The sequence below is a fragment of the Corylus avellana genome, chromosome ca9 (assembly GCF_901000735.1).
Source record: "Corylus avellana chromosome ca9, CavTom2PMs-1.0".
NCBI classification, from domain to species: Eukaryota; Viridiplantae; Streptophyta; class Magnoliopsida; order Fagales; family Betulaceae; genus Corylus; species Corylus avellana.
In genome coordinates this window covers 2,465,725-2,485,288 of record NC_081549.1, presented here as the reverse complement: position 1 = coordinate 2,485,288, position 19,564 = coordinate 2,465,725, and the positions used below count along the sequence as shown (strand labels likewise).

The 19,564-nt window shown below is 36.6% G+C and overlaps 4 protein-coding genes and 1 pseudogene across 4 annotated transcripts in view; all 5 read right to left on the bottom strand.

Annotated features, from left to right (window-relative positions):
- Positions 1-1,279, bottom strand: part of LOC132191693 (1-aminocyclopropane-1-carboxylate oxidase homolog 4-like) — a 2,403-nt gene extending 1,124 nt beyond the window's left edge. The window contains exon 1 of the mRNA XM_059606785.1: positions 1,109-1,279. Coding sequence (XP_059462768.1) covers positions 1,109-1,279 — 171 coding nt within the window. The remainder of the gene's footprint in view (positions 1-1,108) is intronic.
- Positions 1,280-2,545: 1,266 nt separating this feature from the next.
- Positions 2,546-3,346, bottom strand: LOC132191692 (1-aminocyclopropane-1-carboxylate oxidase homolog 1-like; annotated as a pseudogene).
- Positions 3,347-4,817: 1,471 nt separating this feature from the next.
- Positions 4,818-6,270, bottom strand: LOC132192346 (1-aminocyclopropane-1-carboxylate oxidase homolog 4-like). Its single transcript, XM_059607659.1, has 2 exons — positions 5,314-6,270; positions 4,818-5,230 (listed from the first exon to the last, which is right to left on the bottom strand). Exons 1-2 carry the CDS (start codon positions 6,148-6,150, stop codon positions 4,973-4,975), a joined length of 1,095 nt encoding a protein of 364 aa, XP_059463642.1. The 5' UTR covers positions 6,151-6,270; the 3' UTR covers positions 4,818-4,972.
- A 6,672-nt stretch (positions 6,271-12,942) lies between these two features.
- LOC132162082 (1-aminocyclopropane-1-carboxylate oxidase homolog 4-like) lies at positions 12,943-14,167 on the bottom strand. Its single transcript, XM_059572331.1, has 2 exons — positions 13,286-14,167; positions 12,943-13,203 (listed from the first exon to the last, which is right to left on the bottom strand). The coding sequence occupies exons 1-2, from the start codon at positions 14,120-14,122 to the stop codon at positions 12,943-12,945; spliced, it is 1,098 nt and encodes a 365-aa protein (XP_059428314.1). The 5' UTR covers positions 14,123-14,167.
- Positions 14,168-15,308: 1,141 nt separating this feature from the next.
- On the bottom strand, positions 15,309-19,507 carry LOC132192240 (beta-fructofuranosidase, insoluble isoenzyme 1-like). Its single transcript, XM_059607516.1, has 7 exons — positions 19,267-19,507; positions 17,520-17,528; positions 16,576-17,432; positions 16,315-16,473; positions 15,979-16,220; positions 15,769-15,862; positions 15,309-15,684 (listed from the first exon to the last, which is right to left on the bottom strand). Exons 1-7 carry the CDS (start codon positions 19,490-19,492, stop codon positions 15,505-15,507), a joined length of 1,767 nt encoding a protein of 588 aa, XP_059463499.1. The 5' UTR covers positions 19,493-19,507; the 3' UTR covers positions 15,309-15,504.
- Positions 19,508-19,564: the final 57 nt, after the last annotated feature.

Sequence of the window (19,564 nt, the reverse complement as noted above, 5' to 3'; positions counted from 1 at the left end):
ACAATAAAGCAATAAAACCCTAGCGATATTTAGTACTTAACCCTAAAAACTAATGTTACTTTTCTCTCTCCCTCCTTATTCTTTGAAAAAAGTTAAAATATATATATTTAAAAAGTAATATTTATATTAAATAATAAAAATTAATAAGTAAAATGGTGAGGCTGCTAGGGGTGCATTAAAAAAATTGATAATTAAAATAGAAAAAAAAAATTATTTATAATTATTTTGATGAGTCAAATTTGATCAATATAATAATTAATAATGCTCAGGAACAAAATAAATGAAGTAACATTCCACGTTACTTTAAAAAGGTGCATTAATATTATGCACTTAATAAGAAGAAAATAAAAGGGTGCTAGTATGGTCATTTTTGGGTTTTAGACATCGTTCCGTATTGAAATATAAGTATAAAATTATATAAATTAACCATTACATTTAATTAAACTTGTAAAAATTTTCAGTTATAACTTACCAATTTTACGTAGAGTTGGTAATAGATCCGGCCCAAATTAGAGTTCATGATTTGGGGTGAGGGAAGCAGAAATTCCAAATAGTCAACTAAATACAATGGTAATGTCATCAATACCCCTCTCGGACCACTGAATTGAATACTGATCAGATAAGTACTATACAGTGTCTACCTCACCCCCCACTCTAGCCTCTAGGACAACTGGACAAGGCCGTAGCCATTAACTATGTCTCTCTCACACAAGGACTGTTTCTGTCTCTGGCTCTCACTGATTTTTGGGGAAATCGGCGTTCCTTAAACAAGCAACTAAAACACGTCTGCCTGCAAATGAAGGACCCACTCCGAAAAATTGAAAATAGAGTTACAAAGTCATTTATGTGACTACAATAATGTCCAACAAAATCATAAACGTGCATTGTCTATAGACCATATTCTAACAGAAAACAACAAACAGAGAAATCAGCAACGTGGGACATGCACGTACATACCAAGTTATTCATCAATTGATCCATGTCTCTCATTTTATCTCTTGCTCTTTAAGTTAGGCCACTTCTTCAAAGTTCACATGAAATATAGGTGAAATGCATGTATTCCACTAAAACAATAATTGTGCTGATCTCCAAATTAATGCCCACGTACATATACATCACTAACTTCTGTGGGGATAACACGTGCGTACAACTCCACCTCCCCCTGGGCTCCCCATGCCACAGGTCCACTAATTTGCCCATTTGTGGTTTCTAAAGGTGTTGGCTGACAAGCGATGATGATTGGATTAACGTATGCAGTACGTGGCATGCAGTAACCCATCCACTTCTATATAGGATATAAATAAACCTCTTAATTAAGAATTAAATAATTAGCTAGAAGGGCTAGCTTGTATATTTATGATGCAAGAGCTTGGCCGAGTGATCAGCTAAATTTGCAAGCACATGAAAAACTCCAAAAATTGGAGGAAAACTGAAAGAAAAATATCATTTTGGAGTGTTCTTTATTGATAAAATTGAAATATATAAATTTATAGTCGGTTTGACCATCCTAATTCATCGAGTTTAGATAAAAGTAGAGTCGCAACTTCACAAATAAAAAAATAAAAAAAAGTACAAAATTGCCCTTATTTCAAGTTTGCTCGGTCAAACAAAGATTGCATTTTCAATCGATCGAACTCGATCTCAAATCGCTCGATCAAATATCAATCAAATTCTCTGAAATTTTCTACACCTAGCAATCAAGCGCAACCCTCAAACAAACTTTATGGTACTTGCTGAATTACAAGAACCCCTTACTCTCTTTTATTTATTTATTTTTTTGACATGTCCACATAAAAAAATGAGGAGGAAAAATTTGAACTATTGGCTTTTAATTCATTAAGCGTGGTCCACAGCCGATTGAACTACCTCTTAAAGACACAAAAACTCCATACTTGACACTCTTCCTTCACTCAAACTTCTCGGTGAAGCTATCAGATTGGTCCCACCAAAAGAAAGAAAGATAAAAGGAAAAGAAAAATGGGCACCGATAATGTGAGGTATTCTCTCGATCTTTTGGGTTTGATGAATGATATTTGATTGATATTCTGATTAGTGACTAGTGAGGATTTAAATTTTCAGGCCCAATTACCCACAAAGCCACAATCAAGAAAAGAACTTGCATGTGATAAGGCTCATAGGGTGTCGGTAGCCAATTATTTTTTTTATAACAAATTAAAAATAAATAAATAAAAAGATAAAAAGATAGCCCAGAGGGTGCTTCCATAAGTTCAATATACTAATAAGCATGATAATAATGCTTATTAATTAAGTAGGGATCGAGGGATCCCTTTTATTATACAAAATGCCATGGTATCTATATCTATATATATATATATATATATATATATATATGAAACACACATATATGTGCTAGTTTTCCATTTTAACTTTCTCGATCATATTCTTACTATCCAACCCTTTGCTATAAAAATTCTCATCATATTCTTTCACGGTGAAGTTTTGATAGATAGTTGGCTTTTTCAGTGACAATTACTCCTGCAAAGGTCCATAGCAACAATCATCATTCCCTTTGTTTATGTCAAAAAACATAATGACTGAGATTCGTGCTTCTTTATAGGAATTAGCTAGCCAACACACAGTACTATACATTTTTGTACTTTCCATTAGAGATTATTTACAAATAATCAAATCAAAATCGAATTAAGAGTAGACAACTAATTGACAAACATAGAATACATAGTTAATAGTTTAGTGCGTTTTACCTGAAGAAAGTCTCCAACGTTAATAATCAAACCTCCATGCACAGGATCAACGTTCACCCACTCGTCCCCATGCTTCACTTGCAACCCAGGCACGTGGTTCTGCATCAGAACCGTCACCACACCCGGATCAGTATGCGGTGTAATCCCCACCGTCAGATCTGGCTAAGGACAGTACGGATAACAAATACCCACAAAGAGCCTCTCATCCGCAAACTTCAACTCCTTCAACTTCCCAGCCTCCAACCCCAACCCTTGAGACAGCAACTCCATCGTTGCACGCTTAGCCCATGCTACCGCCTCCTTCCTACAAACCTCCGGTATATCCTCCACTTTCGGTGGCGATGGGGCCATACATATCTGCAAATAGTCGTGCCACGCAGCTGCGTTGGCTCTGTACAAGTCGTTGTTGCTAGCGTACATCACCCCCTGCCTCTCATTTCGCTTGTAGTACTTGCTTTTCACCTGATGGGGTTGCTCGTGAAAAGCTTGGATGGGTACTGTTGATGGTCTTCTCCATTGCTGGCACGGGAGCGCCATGGTTGATCACCTGGAAGAAGCCCCATGTTGCGGCCCTCTTTCACTTGTTCGACAATTTTGCGGCGATGAGCGGCGGAGTTGACGTATAATTAAAGAGAAGTGACAGAATTGATTCATTTTTTGACAATCTTTTAACCATTTTCATAGTGAATGGTTGAATTCACCATTACATTTGTGTGAGATCCATATGAGTCCATAAATCTAATAGTTGATCTATTGAATTCGTGTCGAGTTCGATAGTGTTGATTTGTAAGTATAAAAATATATAAGTCAACAATAACGTATAATTAAACGGATCAAATTTTTTAATTTTATTTTATCAATTTTATATTAAATTCACATCTAATTGGTTGCTAGCATTATAAAAAGGTTGGTCACTGGATGGGTTGAGGACCACTTACTAGATATTAGGTGAGCTTTCATCTTCAAAAGAATTAAAGGCCGTAGCTTTATGTCTATATCAATCTCTCACACAGAATAGACACACACAAAAAAAATCTCTCACACAGAGTCATTTACTGTTTGTCTACCCCACAGGTTTTTGGATGGTGATTGGTGATGAGAATTATGCCTCTGCCTAGCTACAATTACTGAGATCCATTTCGCTCATAATTCAAAATTTGTGAACCAAAGCCTCCTTTCTCTCATCTATTTACTTGATTTAAAAAAAAAAAAAAAAAAAATTAGAGAAATTTTCTCAATTCCTTAAACAGCCATCTAAAACATGCCCGATTGCAAATGAAACAACCCCATGCACTCTGAAAAAAGAGCTACAAACACATTGATGTGACTACAATTTTGTCCAAAATGATTGTCTATGCTAACAGAAAACAGCAGGCAGGGAAATCAAGACATGTCATCCGTATTACATGAAATTGTGTGGGCTTATATTAGAATTGATATTTTTTTTCAGAGCCCGTAAATTTAATACGAACTTAACACGAAATTGAAGGATTATGATTGATAAATTTGATTAATTTAATTAATTGTCAAGTAATTGTCATTTGATAGATGACCTGTAAAGCATATAAACACATCTATATCCTGCTAGTTGGTCAATGTGGGACCAAATCCATTTTCTATATCTATGCAATATCGAAGAAAAAAGAGTAATCCAAAAGAAAGCGACACTAAAGCTGAATAGAAGAAGATAACCATAATTAAGGAGAACTCATCCATATCTTTAATACTATGTTAAATTACAAATTATTCCAAAAAAAATTAAATTTATAGAAAATGATAAATTTAGTATTTAAAATCCTTGACATAATTTTTTTTTTTTTTTTTTTTTGGCATCTCCAAAAGAGTAAAGATGAAAGAAAAAGAAAAATGCGCATTGATCAATTAATATTACGTATATATTCTCTCTCTTTTGGGTCTGATGAATGATATTTGAATATTTTACTTGAATAGTTAATTGATATTCTCATGCTCAATACCCACAAGCCCACAATCGATCAAGAAGAGACAACTCGTGACAAGGCTCATAGCCGAAGGGTGTCGGTAGCATTACACTATATATCATGGCGGCCAATTCCTTATAACAAATTAAAAATAAATAAGTAAATAAAAAGACATCCCATAGGCCCATAGGGTGCTTTCATTAGTTCCATATACTAATAAGCATGATTATTAACAATGCTGATTAATTAAATAGGGATCGATGGAGGCCATCCCTTTTATTATACAAAATGCCATGATATATATATATGCTAATTTTGTATTGTAATTTTCTCGATCATACTCTTACTATCCAATCCTTTGCAATAAAAATTCTCTAAATATTCCTGCATGGTGAATTTCCCATAGATAGCTGGCTTTTCCAGTGACAACAACTCCGGCAGAGGTCCATAATAGCAGTCTTTCCCTTTTTCTATGTTGAAAAACATGACGATAGAGATTCGTGCTTTTCTATAGGAATTAGCCAGCACACGATGTTGTACACTTTTGTACTCTCCATTTGAGAGTATCTACAAATAAGAAAGATAAAACAAAATCCAATTAAACAACTTGACAAAATTTTAGGATGACAGACTATATAGTATAACTTTACCTGAAGAAAGTCTCCAACGTTAATAATCAAACCTCCAGGCACAGGATTTACGTTCACCCACTCATCCCCATGCTTCACTTGCAAGCCAGGCACGTGGTTCTGCAGCAGAACCGTCACCACGCCCGGATCAGTATGCGATGTAATCCCCACTGTCAGATCTGGCTGAGGACAGTACGGATAACAATGACCCACAAAAGCCCTTGAATTGGAGCACTTTAACTCCTTCAACTTCCCAGCCTCCAACCCCAACCCTTGTGACAGCAACTCCATCACAGTCTCTGCCACCTCGGTTGCAAGCTTATCCCATGCTACCATCTCCTTCCTACAAACCTCCGGTATATCCTCCGCTTTCGGTGGCGTTGGAGCCGTCCACGCCTGCAATGAGTCGTGCCACGCAGCCGCGTTGGCTCGGTACAAGTCGTTGTTGCTCGCGTACATCACGCCCTGCCCCTCATCTCTCTTGTAGTACTTGCTTTTCACCTCGTGGGGTTGCTCGTGAAATGCTTTGATGGCGTTGATGGTCTCCTCCAGTTCTGGCACGGGAGCGCCATGGTTGATCACCTGGAAGAAGCCCCATGTTGTGGCTGCCTCTTTCACTTGTTCGACGATTTTGCGGCGGTGAGCGGCGGAGTTTACGCCGGAGAGGTCGATGACGGGGATGCTAGCGCATGTGGAAGAAGATTTGAGGTCGGAGAGAGCTTCAGGAGGGTGGACAAAGAACCGAGGGATGGAAGTGATGCCGGAATCGGAGAGGCCCTTCACGCCAATCTTGGACTCATCGAACTCCTTGAGCTCCTTCATGCGGTCGTAGCCGGAGGCTGCATCAATGCCTGCCATGTTTCTTTAGCGACTTGAGTTTCAGAAAATATGGGTTGCACGCCAGATGCTTGGTTTGGTTGTAAGTGCTTGGCTTTGTCATATATTTACCCAAAATATCAAAATTTAGTCCTTAATTAAATTTGTGTGCATTTTAATTGAAGTATACTTTTTACTGTAAAGTTTTGATCATTTTTTAAGCATTTCCGCAAATGACCGATCTATCACATGAATAATTTATTACTCTACAACCGCGCGGTTGTTTTCTTATGAATTATCAAAATCGGTGGTCGGTATATAAAGTGGCGGATTCAAGACAAAATAGAATAGTTGGTGCCAGAGTCACGAAGTATTATGGGAGAGGAGCAAATTTTTTATTTATTTATTTATTTTTAATTTTTCGGTTATCAGGATATGTTTTTTTTTTTTTTTTTTTTTTTTTTGCAGTGTGTAATGAACTAGTAGTTTTTCCTTTCTTTTTTTTTCTTCTTTTTCTAATCACTGGTACTTAAATACAATGAGAAATTGAGCTTAGAATTGTGTCATACTCTCCAATTAAATGTTTAAATTCTAACAAACAATATTCTCAATATTTAATAACCTTAATATCCAAATTACAAGACCACTTAGATTAGGAATTGAGCTTAGAGTACTAACCTCAAAGAGTGCGACCTGCGTTGAGTTATTTTGCACCTCGTTGATTAACATGATATTCTCATAAGTAACACACAATCCAAAATCAAACTCCAATAAACTTTGTGCATTTTTTCTTTTGAAATAGTCAAGTATTGTATTTGACTTTCTCATCATCTACAAATAAATTTAGATGATCATTTTGAGTCTTCAGAAAATAAAGAAAAAATATGTGTAGGTTAACAATGAACAAACTCACATAAATAACATAATCTTCACATGGACTCTAAGTTAAACATTAGACTTTAACCCTATAATTATTATTCTCTTCCTATTCCATTGATCTAGCAACTTACCCCAAATTTATAATACTCATATTCGCATACAATAATCAATATGATTATAATATGACATATTAGAACCTAAACCCTATGGGCATCAATTTCCATTGAACTCATGCAAGTCTAGGGTTAATTAACGCTTTAAATGTAATTAACACATCCAATTAGCAATCTTAGTGTTCACATACCAAAAGCCCTAATTTAATTCATACTATACAAATTAGGGTTTATGTCTATATTATAAACAATAGTGAAATTAAAGCTTTAAACCCATTAATCTAACAACCCGGATCTTAAATCATGCATAAAAATCAACTACACACAATAGCCCATAGTTAATTTTAAGAATTTAGCTTCTTACTAAAATTCTCCCAATTTCGGACCTAATCAAAAATTCCCTAAATCATTATGATTTCAAACTTGAAATTTAATGGGTGGAACAAAAACTCAAAGAGAAACTAGAGATTTCTCAATGGCATTAGTTATAAAAACCCATCAAAAATTCTCATATGGCCATACCAAATCATGAACCAAAAATCCTGACAGAAAAAAGATCCAAGATTTACATACATAAAAAAAATAACAACAAAAAACAAAGAAATTTCTAAGTAATAACAGGAATTTTCAAGTTTTCAAGCCGACAGCCAATCTATGAAGGAAAAAAAAAATCAACTTTTCAGATTCTTAACCGAATTTTCAAGTCAAACAATAGAAAAATTAAGCAAAAGAAAACCTCAAAATTAACTTAAGAAGCAAGAACCAACTAGTAGATGAGAGTTGGGGGCCCGGGACCTATCAATTTATTTTGGGGGTGGACCGGTATAAATATATATTTTTTTTCTCCTTAAAATATTTTTTTTGAGGAAGTGGGGGGACCATGGCCCCAGCGGGTCCCCCCTCCCTCCCTCTCTGCTTGGTGCACTTATTGGATTGAGGAATGGAGCATCGCATGTACGTGTGGGTGATGGAATGATGACCGATGAGGGCCATAGAAGTTGGGCCGGGAATTACGGTAAATATCTAGATATTTGTAATTAGATCTCATTAGGCGATACTTGTAATTAACAGTTTTTGGTGGCTGTTGTTTCAAATTAAAAGCAGTATCTAATTAAAAAAGAAAAAGAAAGAAGTAGTATCTAATTAAGGGTGTGAATTGATATAGCCGAATATAACACCTAATGCTGCTAACTGCTAAGGCCTAAGAGTGACCCGATAGTCTAATTTAAAGCCACACTACTATGTACTGGAAGAGCCTGCTCCAACAGGGTCTCCAACCACTATGACCCGAGAGAGGCCCAAGAGGACCTATAAGGTCCCCTTTCCCTCTCACTCAAATAACCAATTTATTCTCTACACTCAAAAGGGCTTGATCTCTAAGCCCACTCTCTCAATTCCTCCTCCATAACTCAAAAAAACCTAACTTGAGTGTTGAAGGGCCAACAGTTAAAGGATCGCGGCTTACTGAAGATCCATCTTCCTCGCTTGCAGGACCTAATTTCCTAAAGAAGGCACAGTCCAGAGGCGTACGAATGATGGGTCTTTCCGGATCCATCAGAGTCATATGGCCCCCAACTTCTCATAAAAAAGTTGGAAACTAATGTAAAATTGCTGATATTTTTCTTTTCTTTCCTTTTCTAATTATGTAGAGTTTTAGCAACCAAACAATGTTGATATTTCATAGAATGATTAAGATAAGAGGTAGAACTAAATAGATCTTACTACAAAACCCACATGTGAAAACCCTTTGAAATGAGAATGAGCTTGCCGATAAATTGGCAAATGGAGTTCAGAATAATTTTCTCAACAAAAAAACATATGTAAACAACATCCACAACCTTTGGCATGCTCAAATAAACCCTACATTATAAATTAAATAAGCGAAATTTTAAATATTCTAACAAAAAGGAATATTATATTCTAATAACTAGTAATGATTCTTATTCTATAATCTAAATTCTTGTTATTTCTCCTCGCACTTCAGTTGAGCATTTTTCATGCTCCATGCATTGAGACTCTCTATGGTGACAGTCTCTGTTCCATTGTTAAATGCGTACAAGTGAGCGTCATTGAAGACTGCAAGTGTAGGATAAACCCTGGATGTGATGCATGTTTTCCCTTTTGCTCCAAAACTTTCCACAACAGAATGATCAATCTGCAACAACAATTGAAACATTCAGAGAGAGAGGAAGAAGAGAGAAAAGAGAGGAAGATTTTGATCAATATGTTTATCTAAAGGCTTAAAGCAGATGGAAATAGAGCTTGTAGCTTGTGTAGCTAGGTAGCTGTGGATGAGAAGAAATAAGGTGGTCTTCGGAGATGATCTTCTGCCACCCTCAGTAGTCATCCGCACTGCCATTGATCAAATGGAGGCATTCCATGCTGCTGAGTTGCGGCTTAGCAGAGGGTCGTACCTCCACCGGTGCAAACTGACACTAAGTGGAACAGGCTGCCTGCGGGGAGTCTCAAATGCAATTGGGATGCGGCTATTGACACGAAGAGGCAAAAACTGGGGGTGGGAATAATCATTCGTGATCATGAGGGAAGCACGGTAGCTATGAAGTGTATGGTCGGGCCCCATATTACTGATCCTGCAGCTACAGGTGAAGCTATGGGAGCTTGGGCATCCGTGGAACTTTGCTGCCATTTGCAACTCAACAAGGTCATTTTAGAGGGGGACTCGCTGGAGATTATTCAGGCGCTGCGAAGAGAAGAGGATAGCTGGCATAGGTTCGGGCACTTAATAGCAGACGCCAAGGGGATGTTGAGTAGGCTACGGGGGTGGAAAATTCAGCATGTCAGAAGAACGGCGAATGAACAAGCACATCGGCTTGCTCATTTGGCATTATCTGGTGATGAGGATTTTTTGTGGCAGGATTGTTTTCCCTCGGTTTAATGGGAGTTTGTAGCTTTCGTGCATGGTTTCTTTATGTAATGAGAATTTGGAATCCCATTTCAAAAAAAACATAATATCTTCTATCTCAAAATTTTAATCCCCAAATCGTGGCGAAGAATATGGAAATGAGTGAGGATTATGCACAGAGGGTTAAGTACCGTGTAAAATTTCAAGGATAAAAGAGATTATGTTAATTTATTGTAGTAGTATGACGTGACAAAGTAACTGATTTTGTTAAGTTACTTGATGGAAATTGATTTTAGGAAGTATACTGTTATTTTGACCTACCTGAAGATTTATCAATTATTTTGTAGGGTTACATACATTTCTAGTACCTGTGGTTTGCACCAGAATCAAATAACCACCTGGGTTTTAAAAAGTGTCGGTACTTGTAATAAGCAAACAACTTCACTTAGTACTTCTGTTAAAATTTCCTTAATTTTTTTCATGAGTGTCACGTCATACTTACACGTAGCGTGGTACTTGTGGTTTGAAGGCGCCACATGGGTGCCACGTCATATTAAAATAATATTATTTTTTTTAGAAAAATGAATTCTTTGTTCAATTTTAACAACAATCTTGAACTCCCTAACCTAAACTCTCATCTTCTTCCCCCCTACGGCCATACCCATCTTCTCGAACACCCATCTTCTTCCTCCCTCTTCCTGACAGTTTGAGGATTTATTGTAAATATATTTTACATTGCTATTTCCAAAATCAAGGTTTAAGTTCGTTGTCATGCAGTAGCTCCGAAAACTAGTTCCATTCAGATGCCATCTCTTGGCCTCTTTTCCTTTAAGACATGACATTAATGTATAAACAATAACAGAACTACTTAAAAGTGCAGAAGAATGCAGCAATTATACGAATTAAATTTCAAATTTATATATTTTCCATCTTTTACAAGAGACTGATTTGATGCAATCATTTATTGAGAGGTGTTTATGATTAAAATATACGAATTAAAATATATGATTTGATGCAATCATATATTTTTCATCTTTTACAAGGGACGGTGCGGGCCTGGAAGAGGGAGGAAGAAGATGGGTGTTCGGGAAGATGGGTATGGGCCGTATGGCCGTAGGGGGGAAGAAGATGGGAGTTTAGGTTTGGGTGTTCGAGATTGTTCCTAAAACTGAACCAAGGATTCCTCTTTTTTTTTTTTTTTTTTAATATTATTATTTTAATATGACATGTCACCCACGTGGTGCCTTCAAACCTCAAGTACCACGTCACGTGTAAGTGTGACATGGCACTTCGTCAAAAAATTAATGTGACACTTTTTAAAACCCAAGTGGCTATTTAATTCTGGTGCAAACCATAGGTACTGGGGATGTGAGATTTAAACTAATAACATCCGCTTCATGAGGCGTGGTTCTCAACTGATTGAACTACCCCTTAGAAACCCAAACCATAGGTATTGAAGAAGTATTTAATACTATTTTTTATACCACATGGAGTAATTTGTAATTTTGGCCAACTACATGGACCTATAAATTATTTTTTTATTTTTTATACGACGATGAGTGATTTACAATTTAGGCAAATACCAATTTTGCATTTATTCCAATATATATATATATATATATATATATATATATATAATCCATTTATCAACTACAAAATATTGATACAGTTATGGGTCACCATTCACCCAAGAGAATAAAAAAAGGAATGAAAATGTTGTGATTTGATTTGTCACCAAGTGATACTCTAGGGTTATAATTAAACATGAATAAAGTAAGGAAAATTCAGCACGTTACATGCATAATAGCATGAATATTGTCATAATAATACGCCAAAAGAAAATGTTATCGTATGTTGATCATTCAAATAAACTTTTACGAAAATAAAATATTGGAGGAAATTAAACAAAAATAAAGCAACAGGTGTCTCTACGCTTTTTTCTCTCACGTCTTTCTCTATTATCTCTATTTCTTGATCCCTAATCATTGGCATGTTAATGCTTAAGGAAAGAAATAAACACATTATAAATTAAATAGGAAAAAATAAAATATTCTAACAAAAGAAATAATATATTCTAATAATGAGTAATTATTGTTATTCCATAATCTAAATTCTTGCTCTTCTCTCCCCTCACTTTAGTTGTGCATTTTTCATACTCCATGCATTGAGACTCTATGGTGACAATATCTGTTCCATTGTCAAATGCGTACAAGTGAGCATCATTGAAGACTGCAAGTGCAGGATAAATCCATTCGCAGAGATAGGGGTCGGAGTGGTTTGCCGGGACAGCGTAGTTTCGGACTTGACGATTTTGGGTGTCAATTCCAGTGTAGAGAATAATGGCCTTCTTGCCCGGGAGGATTGTGGCGGATCCGGACCAACACCTCGGGTATATGGCTGGATCTAGTGATTCTCAGTTGATCATGTCCTTTGATACTGCATTGGCCCAAACAATGTTGCCACATACTTGATCATTAATTGTTCTATGTATTCAAAGTTTGTCCATCTGTCAATGTCACGTATATGATCTATTATATTAGAATATTTTAATTGAATAGTTCATTCAAATTATCAATGAGTTTAAGATGAGAGATTATTGATTTTTTATCGAATAATAATTTTAAAAGCGATATCAAGAAGTATGAAAGTGAAAGTATATGTAGTATTGAGCAGCCGAGCTGAATCACCACTTAATTATAAATAGTAAATATAAAATATAATTTACTAAATAGATTCTACTCCTGACGACCCACCACTTGAACACAGAGAGAAGAAGAAGCCACCACATGCAGATGATATAGGGTGCTTCCATAAGATCAATATACTAATAAGCATGATAGCAATGCTGATTAATTAAATAGGGATCGAGGGATCCCTTTTATTATACAAAATGCCATGGTATATACATATATACATATATATATATATATATATATGAAACACATATATATATATATGTGCTATTTTTGCATTTTAGTGCTAGTTTTGCATTTTAACTTTCTCAATCATACTCTTACTATCCAACCCTTTACTATAAAAATTCTCATCATATTCCTTCACGGTGAAGTTCCGATAGATAGCTGGCTTTTCCGGTGACAACAACTCCGGCAAAGGTCCATAGCAGCAATCATCATTTTCTTTGTTTACGTTGAAAAATATGACGACTGAGATTCGCGCTTCTTTATAGGAATTAGCTAGCACACGGTGCTGTACACTTCTGTACTCTCCATTAGAGATTATCTACAAATAATTAAATCAAAATCGAATTTAAGAGTCGACAACTAATTGACAAATATAAAATACATAGTTTAGTGCGTTTTACCTGAAGAAAGTCTCCAACGTTAATAATCAAACCTCCATGCACAGGATCAACGTTCACCCACTCTTCCCCATGCTTCACTTGCAACCCAGGCACGTGGTTCTGCATCAGAACCGTCACCACACCCGGATCAGTATGCGGTGTAATCCCCACCGTCAGATCTGGCTGAGGACAGTACGGATAACAAATACCCACAAAGAGCCTCTCATCCGCAAACTTCAATTCCTTCAACTTCCCAGCCTCCAACCCCAACCCTTGAGACAGCAACTCCATCAAAGTCTCTGCCACCTCGGTTGCACGCTTAGTCCATGCTACCGCCTCCTTCCTACAAACCTCCGGTATATCCCCCACTTTCGGTGGCGTTGGAGCCATACATACCTGCAAATAGTCGTGCCACGCAGCTGCGTTGGCTCTGTACAAGTCGTTGTTGCTCGCGTACATCACCCCCTGCCTCTCATTTCGCTTGTAGTACTTGCTTTTCACCTCATGGGGTTGTTCGTGAAAAGCTTTGATGGCGTTGATGGTCTCCTCCATTGCTGGCACGGGAGCGCCATGGTTGATCACCTGGAAGAAGCCCCATGTTGTGGCCGCCTCTTTCACTTGTTCGACGATTTTGCGGCGGTGAGCGGCGGAGTTTACGCCGGAGAGGTCGATGACGGGGATGCTAGCGCATGTGGAAGAAGATTTGAGGTCGGAGAGAGCTTCAGGAGGGTGGACAAAGAACCGAGGGATGGAAGTGATGCCGGAATCGGAGAGGCCCTTCACGCCAATCTTGGACTCATCGAACTCCTTGAGCTCCTTCATGCGGTCGTAGCCGGAGGCTGCATCAATGCCTGCCATGTTTCTTTAGCGACTTGAGTTTCAGAAAATATGGGTTGCACTTCAGATGCTTGGTTTGGTTGTAAGTGCTTGGCTTTGTCATATATACATATATATACCCAAAATATCAAAAATTAGTCCTTAATTAAATTTGTGTGCATTTTAATTGAAGTATACTTTTTACTGTAAAGTTTTGATCATTTTTTAAGCATTTCCGCAAATGACCCATCTATCACATGAATAATTTATTACTCTACAACCGCGCGGTTGTTTTCTTATGAAATATCAAAATCGGTGGTCGGTATATAAAGTGACGGATACAAGGCGCCCGCTCCTCCAAAAATTTTTTACTACGAATTCCTAGATCCGTCACCTTTCGTGCAAACTGTACATAATTAGAAAAGAGACAAAATATAATACTTGGTGGCGCGCTTATTGGATTGAGGAATGGAGCATCGCATGTACGTGTGGGTGATGGAATGATGAGGGGAGGGCCATAGAAGTTGGGCTGGGAATTACGGAAAATGTCTCATTAGGCCTAATGCTGCTAAGGCCTAAGAGAGACCCGATAGTCTAATTAAAGCCACTCTATTATGTACTAAAGCCTAAGGAAGAGCCTGCTCCAATCACTATGGCACCAGAGAGGCCCAAGAGGACCTACAAGGCTCCCTTTCCCTCTCACTCAAATAACCAATTTATTCCCTACACTTAAAAGGGCTTGATCTCTAAGTTTCTAACCCAACTCTCTCAATTTCTCCCTTCATAGCTTTAGAAAGAATAAATTGAGTGTTGAAGTGCCAATGGTTAAAGGACCTGCGGCCTGCTAACGACCCCTCTTCCTCCTCGTTTGCAGGTCCTAAAGAAGGACCAGTCGAGACGTACCAATAATGGTTCTTTTCAGATCCAGAGAATCATATGGCCCCCAACTTTTCATAAAAAAGTTGGAAACTAATGTAAAATTGCTGATCATTTTTCTTTTCTTTTCTAATTATGTAGAGTTTTAACAAACAATACCAAACAACGTAGATATTTCATAGAATTAATGATTGAGATGAGAGGTAGAATTAAATAGATCTTACTACAAAACCCACATGTGAAACCCTGAAATGAGAATGAGCTTGTCGATAAATTGGCAAATTGGCAAATAGAGTTCAGAATAATTTTCTCAACGTACGATTGCATACCCAACCTTAGGAAAAAACATATGTAAACAACATCCACAACATTGTCATGTTCATGCGTAAGGAAAAAAATAAACCCTACATTATAAACTAAATAAGGGAAATATAAAATATATCTAACAACGAGTAATGATTCTTATTCCATAACAAAAAGAAATAATATATTCTAACAACGAGTAATGATTCTTATTCCATAATCTAAATTCTTTCTCGTCTCCCTCCTCACTTCAGTTGAGCATTTTTCATGCTCCATGCATTGAGACTCTCTATGGTGACGGTCTCTGTTCCATTGTTAAATGCGTACAAGTGAGCATCATTGAAGACTGCAAGTGTAGGATAAACCCTGGATGTGATGCATGTTTTTCCTTTCGCTCCAAAACTTTCCACAATAGAATGATCAATCTGCAACAATTGAAACATTCAGAAAGAGAGAAAGAGAGAAAGAGAGGGAGAGATTTTGATCAATATGTTTATCTAAAGGCTTACCAAACTCCTAAGAGAAAGCTTCCCATCTGCTAAATCTACGTTTACAAAGCCAGCAAATGATGGTGTATATAGTTCACTTTTCTTCAAGGAGGAACTGTACAAGAAATCAAAGTCAAAAAAGTCAAAAAAGGGTGAGAACTGAGAAGAGAAAAAACAAAAAGAAAATATATATATATATGTCAAAGCAGCTGATCAACCAATTACACAAACCTTCTTGCATCAGAGCACATGAGAACTACATGCTTCTGTGCAGCTTTGAAAACTCTAAAGAAGACAGGAGTGTATTCCTCTAGATATTTTGAAGCTAGTGTCAACAGCCCAAAAGGCCCAACCCCACCTTGAACATTTGTACCCTTTAGGCCGCAGAGATCTTCTGCGTTTTTCACCCAGCTAGGATCAAATTGCTCGGCATTGTCCAAGCTCGGCAACAAGAAGGTAACATCAACATCAGCCTGTGAAAATCATCAAAAATAACACAAGAATGGAATAATATTGAAGTTGAATAAAGCAATAAAAAAGCCAAAAATCAAATATATATATTCAGACCTGAGCAGCAGTTATTCCTGTAACTTCAAAATACTCTCCTTTTTTGATTTGTTGATTGCTTATTTCAACTTTGTCCCCTCTCAGAGTTTCTAACTCCTCAATAGGCCATTGTACCAATTGTTTCATGTTACTGTCAAGCCACAACATTCTCGGAATAGTCTGAAACAATTAAAGAAAAGAAAAAAAAAAAAATCGTTTCTGTAAGTAAATATATATCAGAGCAATGGAGATGAAGTGAGCAAAACCCAACACTAATTTTACCTGAATTCCAGCCCATCCCTTATCTACGTCGTTTTGAGGCGTATCGGACTCATTAGACCAACCCATCAAAATTCTTCGATTCGTCGCATCATCGAAGAATGACTTGGAGGCATAATAGTTTCCATAGTCATATCTCAGCCCACCCCAACCATCCTCCGATGTATTATCAGGAACATACCTGTCTTTTTTGGGATTATATGTTCCGATTGTATAATACTCAAACCTTGTAACATCAAGGCTCACCTTCATTACGTGCTTTAAATTTGCCCCAACCAGCGAAGTGTCCAGCCCCGTTTTATCATGCAACGAAACTGGGAAAAAATCTGGGCATTCCCACATACCTGTTTTAGCTGACGAATGCAGAGGGTGTTGAGCCTTAATCCAATGCACAAAATCCCTGCTCCTGTATAAGACCGCCATGCCTCTATGCTTCCTTTTGCTACCCACAACAATTCTCCAGTGCCCATCTTTGCCCTTCCAAGCGGTTGTTGGGTCACGGAAAGCACTCGCATTCATCCCCTCACCGGGAGCCGCAATGGGGTTGTCATCGGGCTTCACCCATTCGCGGAGATAAGGGTCGGAGTGGTTTGCCGGGATGGCGTAGTTTTGGACTTGATGATTTTGGGTGTCAACTCCAGTATAGAGGATAACGGGCTTCTTGCCCGGGAGGATTGTGGCGGATCCGGACCAACACCCGTTTATATCAAATGGCTTGGTCGGGTATATGGCTGGATCTAGTGATTCCCAGTTGATCATGTCCTTTGATACTGCATGAGCCCAAACAATGTTGCCCCATACTGCACCTTTTGGATTGTATTGGTAGAATAGATGGTATATTCCATTGAATTGCATGGGTCCTTAATTAAACACACATATATCAAAGCAATTAAGTTTTATAAAAAATAAAAAAAATAAAAAGAAGGAAGAAAGTTGCCAAGACTCACCAGTTGGATCTGTTGTTGGTTCATTATTTTGCCAATTTGAACACCATGAAAAAAAAAAAAAAAAAAGAGGCAGGCCAGTTAGTGACATGTTACAGTAAACAATTAATTAATAGCTTTTCAAATATGCGAATTATATTAAATAAATGTCAAAGAATATTATATGAATTCAAACTTGATCATTAATTGTTCTATGTATTCAAAACTCGTTTATTTGTCAATGTCATATATATGAGTAACGGGGCCGCATTAGGGCATGTGGCCTGCCTCATACAAATCTTTTTTTCTCTAGTGAGTAAATAAGACAAAAATGATATATTATTTTGGTTGCATCACCGATCAAGCACTATTTGCTACTTAGAGAATATGATAAAATTCATATTAAACTAGCTTGTAGAATATTATAAAATAAAATTCATATATATATATATATATATATATATATTTGTTTTTACTCTATGATTATTTATTTGTTGTTTATCAATGGTTGTCTTTTATGTAATTATAATTTAAATTTAAAATTTTAATTTTTTGAATTACGACATCAAAATTAAAAACTATCCATTCAAAAGAAAAGAACCGTTAAATTTTAATGACAAAACTTCATATCTTAAACGTTGCTAAACAATATCATTCTAAAACTCTAGTTGTGAAAACCTAACAGTTGAAAAACATTCATTTATTTTATTTTATTTTAAATTACGTTTATTATATTTTTAATTTAGTCTCTAGTAAATTTTTTACTCCGCCACTAACGTATATATGATCTATTTTAGTATAGAGCCCGAATACCGTGCTATGGACCGACCAAAATAAGCACTTTTACATCTATCTTCCCAACCACATTTATAAATTATAGAAGGACCAGCTGTCTAGCTTCAACCAAGTTATCAACTTAATTATTACACATAAAAAGAAAAAAATATATGTAAGCAAAAGTTTTTGGAAGCAATGATGGCTGAAGAATTAATGGACAACAAAAGTCGAAAGTGAGATGACAGCACCAAAAGAAGAAGAAGAAAGATGAAGACGTGGCACCCCCCAACTTAACATAACATAGATTTGGTTAAAGGTGAGATTAATTAGATTAATCGGTTTCATTATTAACCAAACTTATCTTCAATTTAAACTAATAATGATAATGTCATTAATCCAATCAAATAGTGAAACGGACTCCCTAATCATGTTCAAAAGAAACATATATAATAAAAGATTGTCTTACCTTAACGTACCACTCATTAAAAGAAACCTTGTTGGTCGGTTTAGAATCCTCGTTATTAATGATTTACAATTAATATTGAAATATTCAAAAACAAAACAAACCCAACGAATCTCCTGTATTTGATGAGATTAAAACAACGGGTGAATTGATGACCAGATGATTATTTGATGAGATTAAAACAACGGGTGAATTGATGACCAGATGATTATTTGATGAGATTAAAACAAAGGGTGAATTGAAGACCAGACAAAAGGAATTGAAAAAGGTAAAAAGTTAAAACGAATAAGAACAAATACAACAAGACAGCCAAAAGTGACTCAAACCACTCGAAACATCCAAAAGCAAAAAGTGAAATATGCTTCATCCTTCGGGAATGTGGCAAAAGAGTGAGAGACAATTGCAATGCATATATGTTAAGGCAATGAGAGAAACATACACCATGAATATGATTGCTTATGAGTATATAAGATAACTTCTATAAGGCACAAACCCGAAAATTGAAAGAGAGAGAGAGAGCAAAAAGGTTACCGTTAATCCAGTTATTAGGAGGCTGAAAATGGTACCCTGTTCTGTGAAATTGTTTCACCTGAAACACCTCGGCACTTAGCGACTGAAATTCTGGGAAAATATGGTGAGAAGCATTGCAGGTTAGCCAAAGAGAGAAAACTAATAAAATAAGTGAAAAGAACTTGAAGGAATCCATGGCTGAGAGGAAGGAGATAACAACTACGAAGGTTGGATATTTATACAGCATAAGAGAGACGTGGTGGTAATTAAGTTGAAAAGAGAAGTAAAAAAAACTTCTCCCACTTTATCTGGAATGTTA

Excerpts from the sequence above, each read along its gene's own strand:
- LOC132192346 (XM_059607659.1), bottom strand. The coding sequence starts at position 6,150 with ATGGCAGGCATTGATGCAGCCTCCGGCTACGACCGCATGAAGGAGCTC. Across the intron at positions 5,231-5,313 it reads ACGTTGGAGACTTTCTTCAG|ATACTCTCAAATGGAGAGTA; the intron begins GTAAAGTTATAC and ends TCTTATTTGTAG.
- LOC132162082 (XM_059572331.1), bottom strand. The coding sequence starts at position 14,122 with ATGGCAGGCATTGATGCAGCCTCCGGCTACGACCGCATGAAGGAGCTC. Across the intron at positions 13,204-13,285 it reads ACGTTGGAGACTTTCTTCAG|ATAATCTCTAATGGAGAGTA; the intron begins GTAAAACGCACT and ends AATTATTTGTAG.
- LOC132192240 (XM_059607516.1), bottom strand. The coding sequence starts at position 19,492 with ATGCTGTATAAATATCCAACCTTCGTAGTTGTTATCTCCTTCCTCTCA. Across the intron at positions 16,221-16,314 it reads CAGGAATAACTGCTGCTCAG|GCTGATGTTGATGTTACCTT; the intron begins GTCTGAATATAT and ends TGATTTTCACAG. Across the intron at positions 15,685-15,768 it reads AGCTTTCTCTTAGGAGTTTG|ATTGATCATTCTATTGTGGA; the intron begins GTAAGCCTTTAG and ends CAATTGTTGCAG.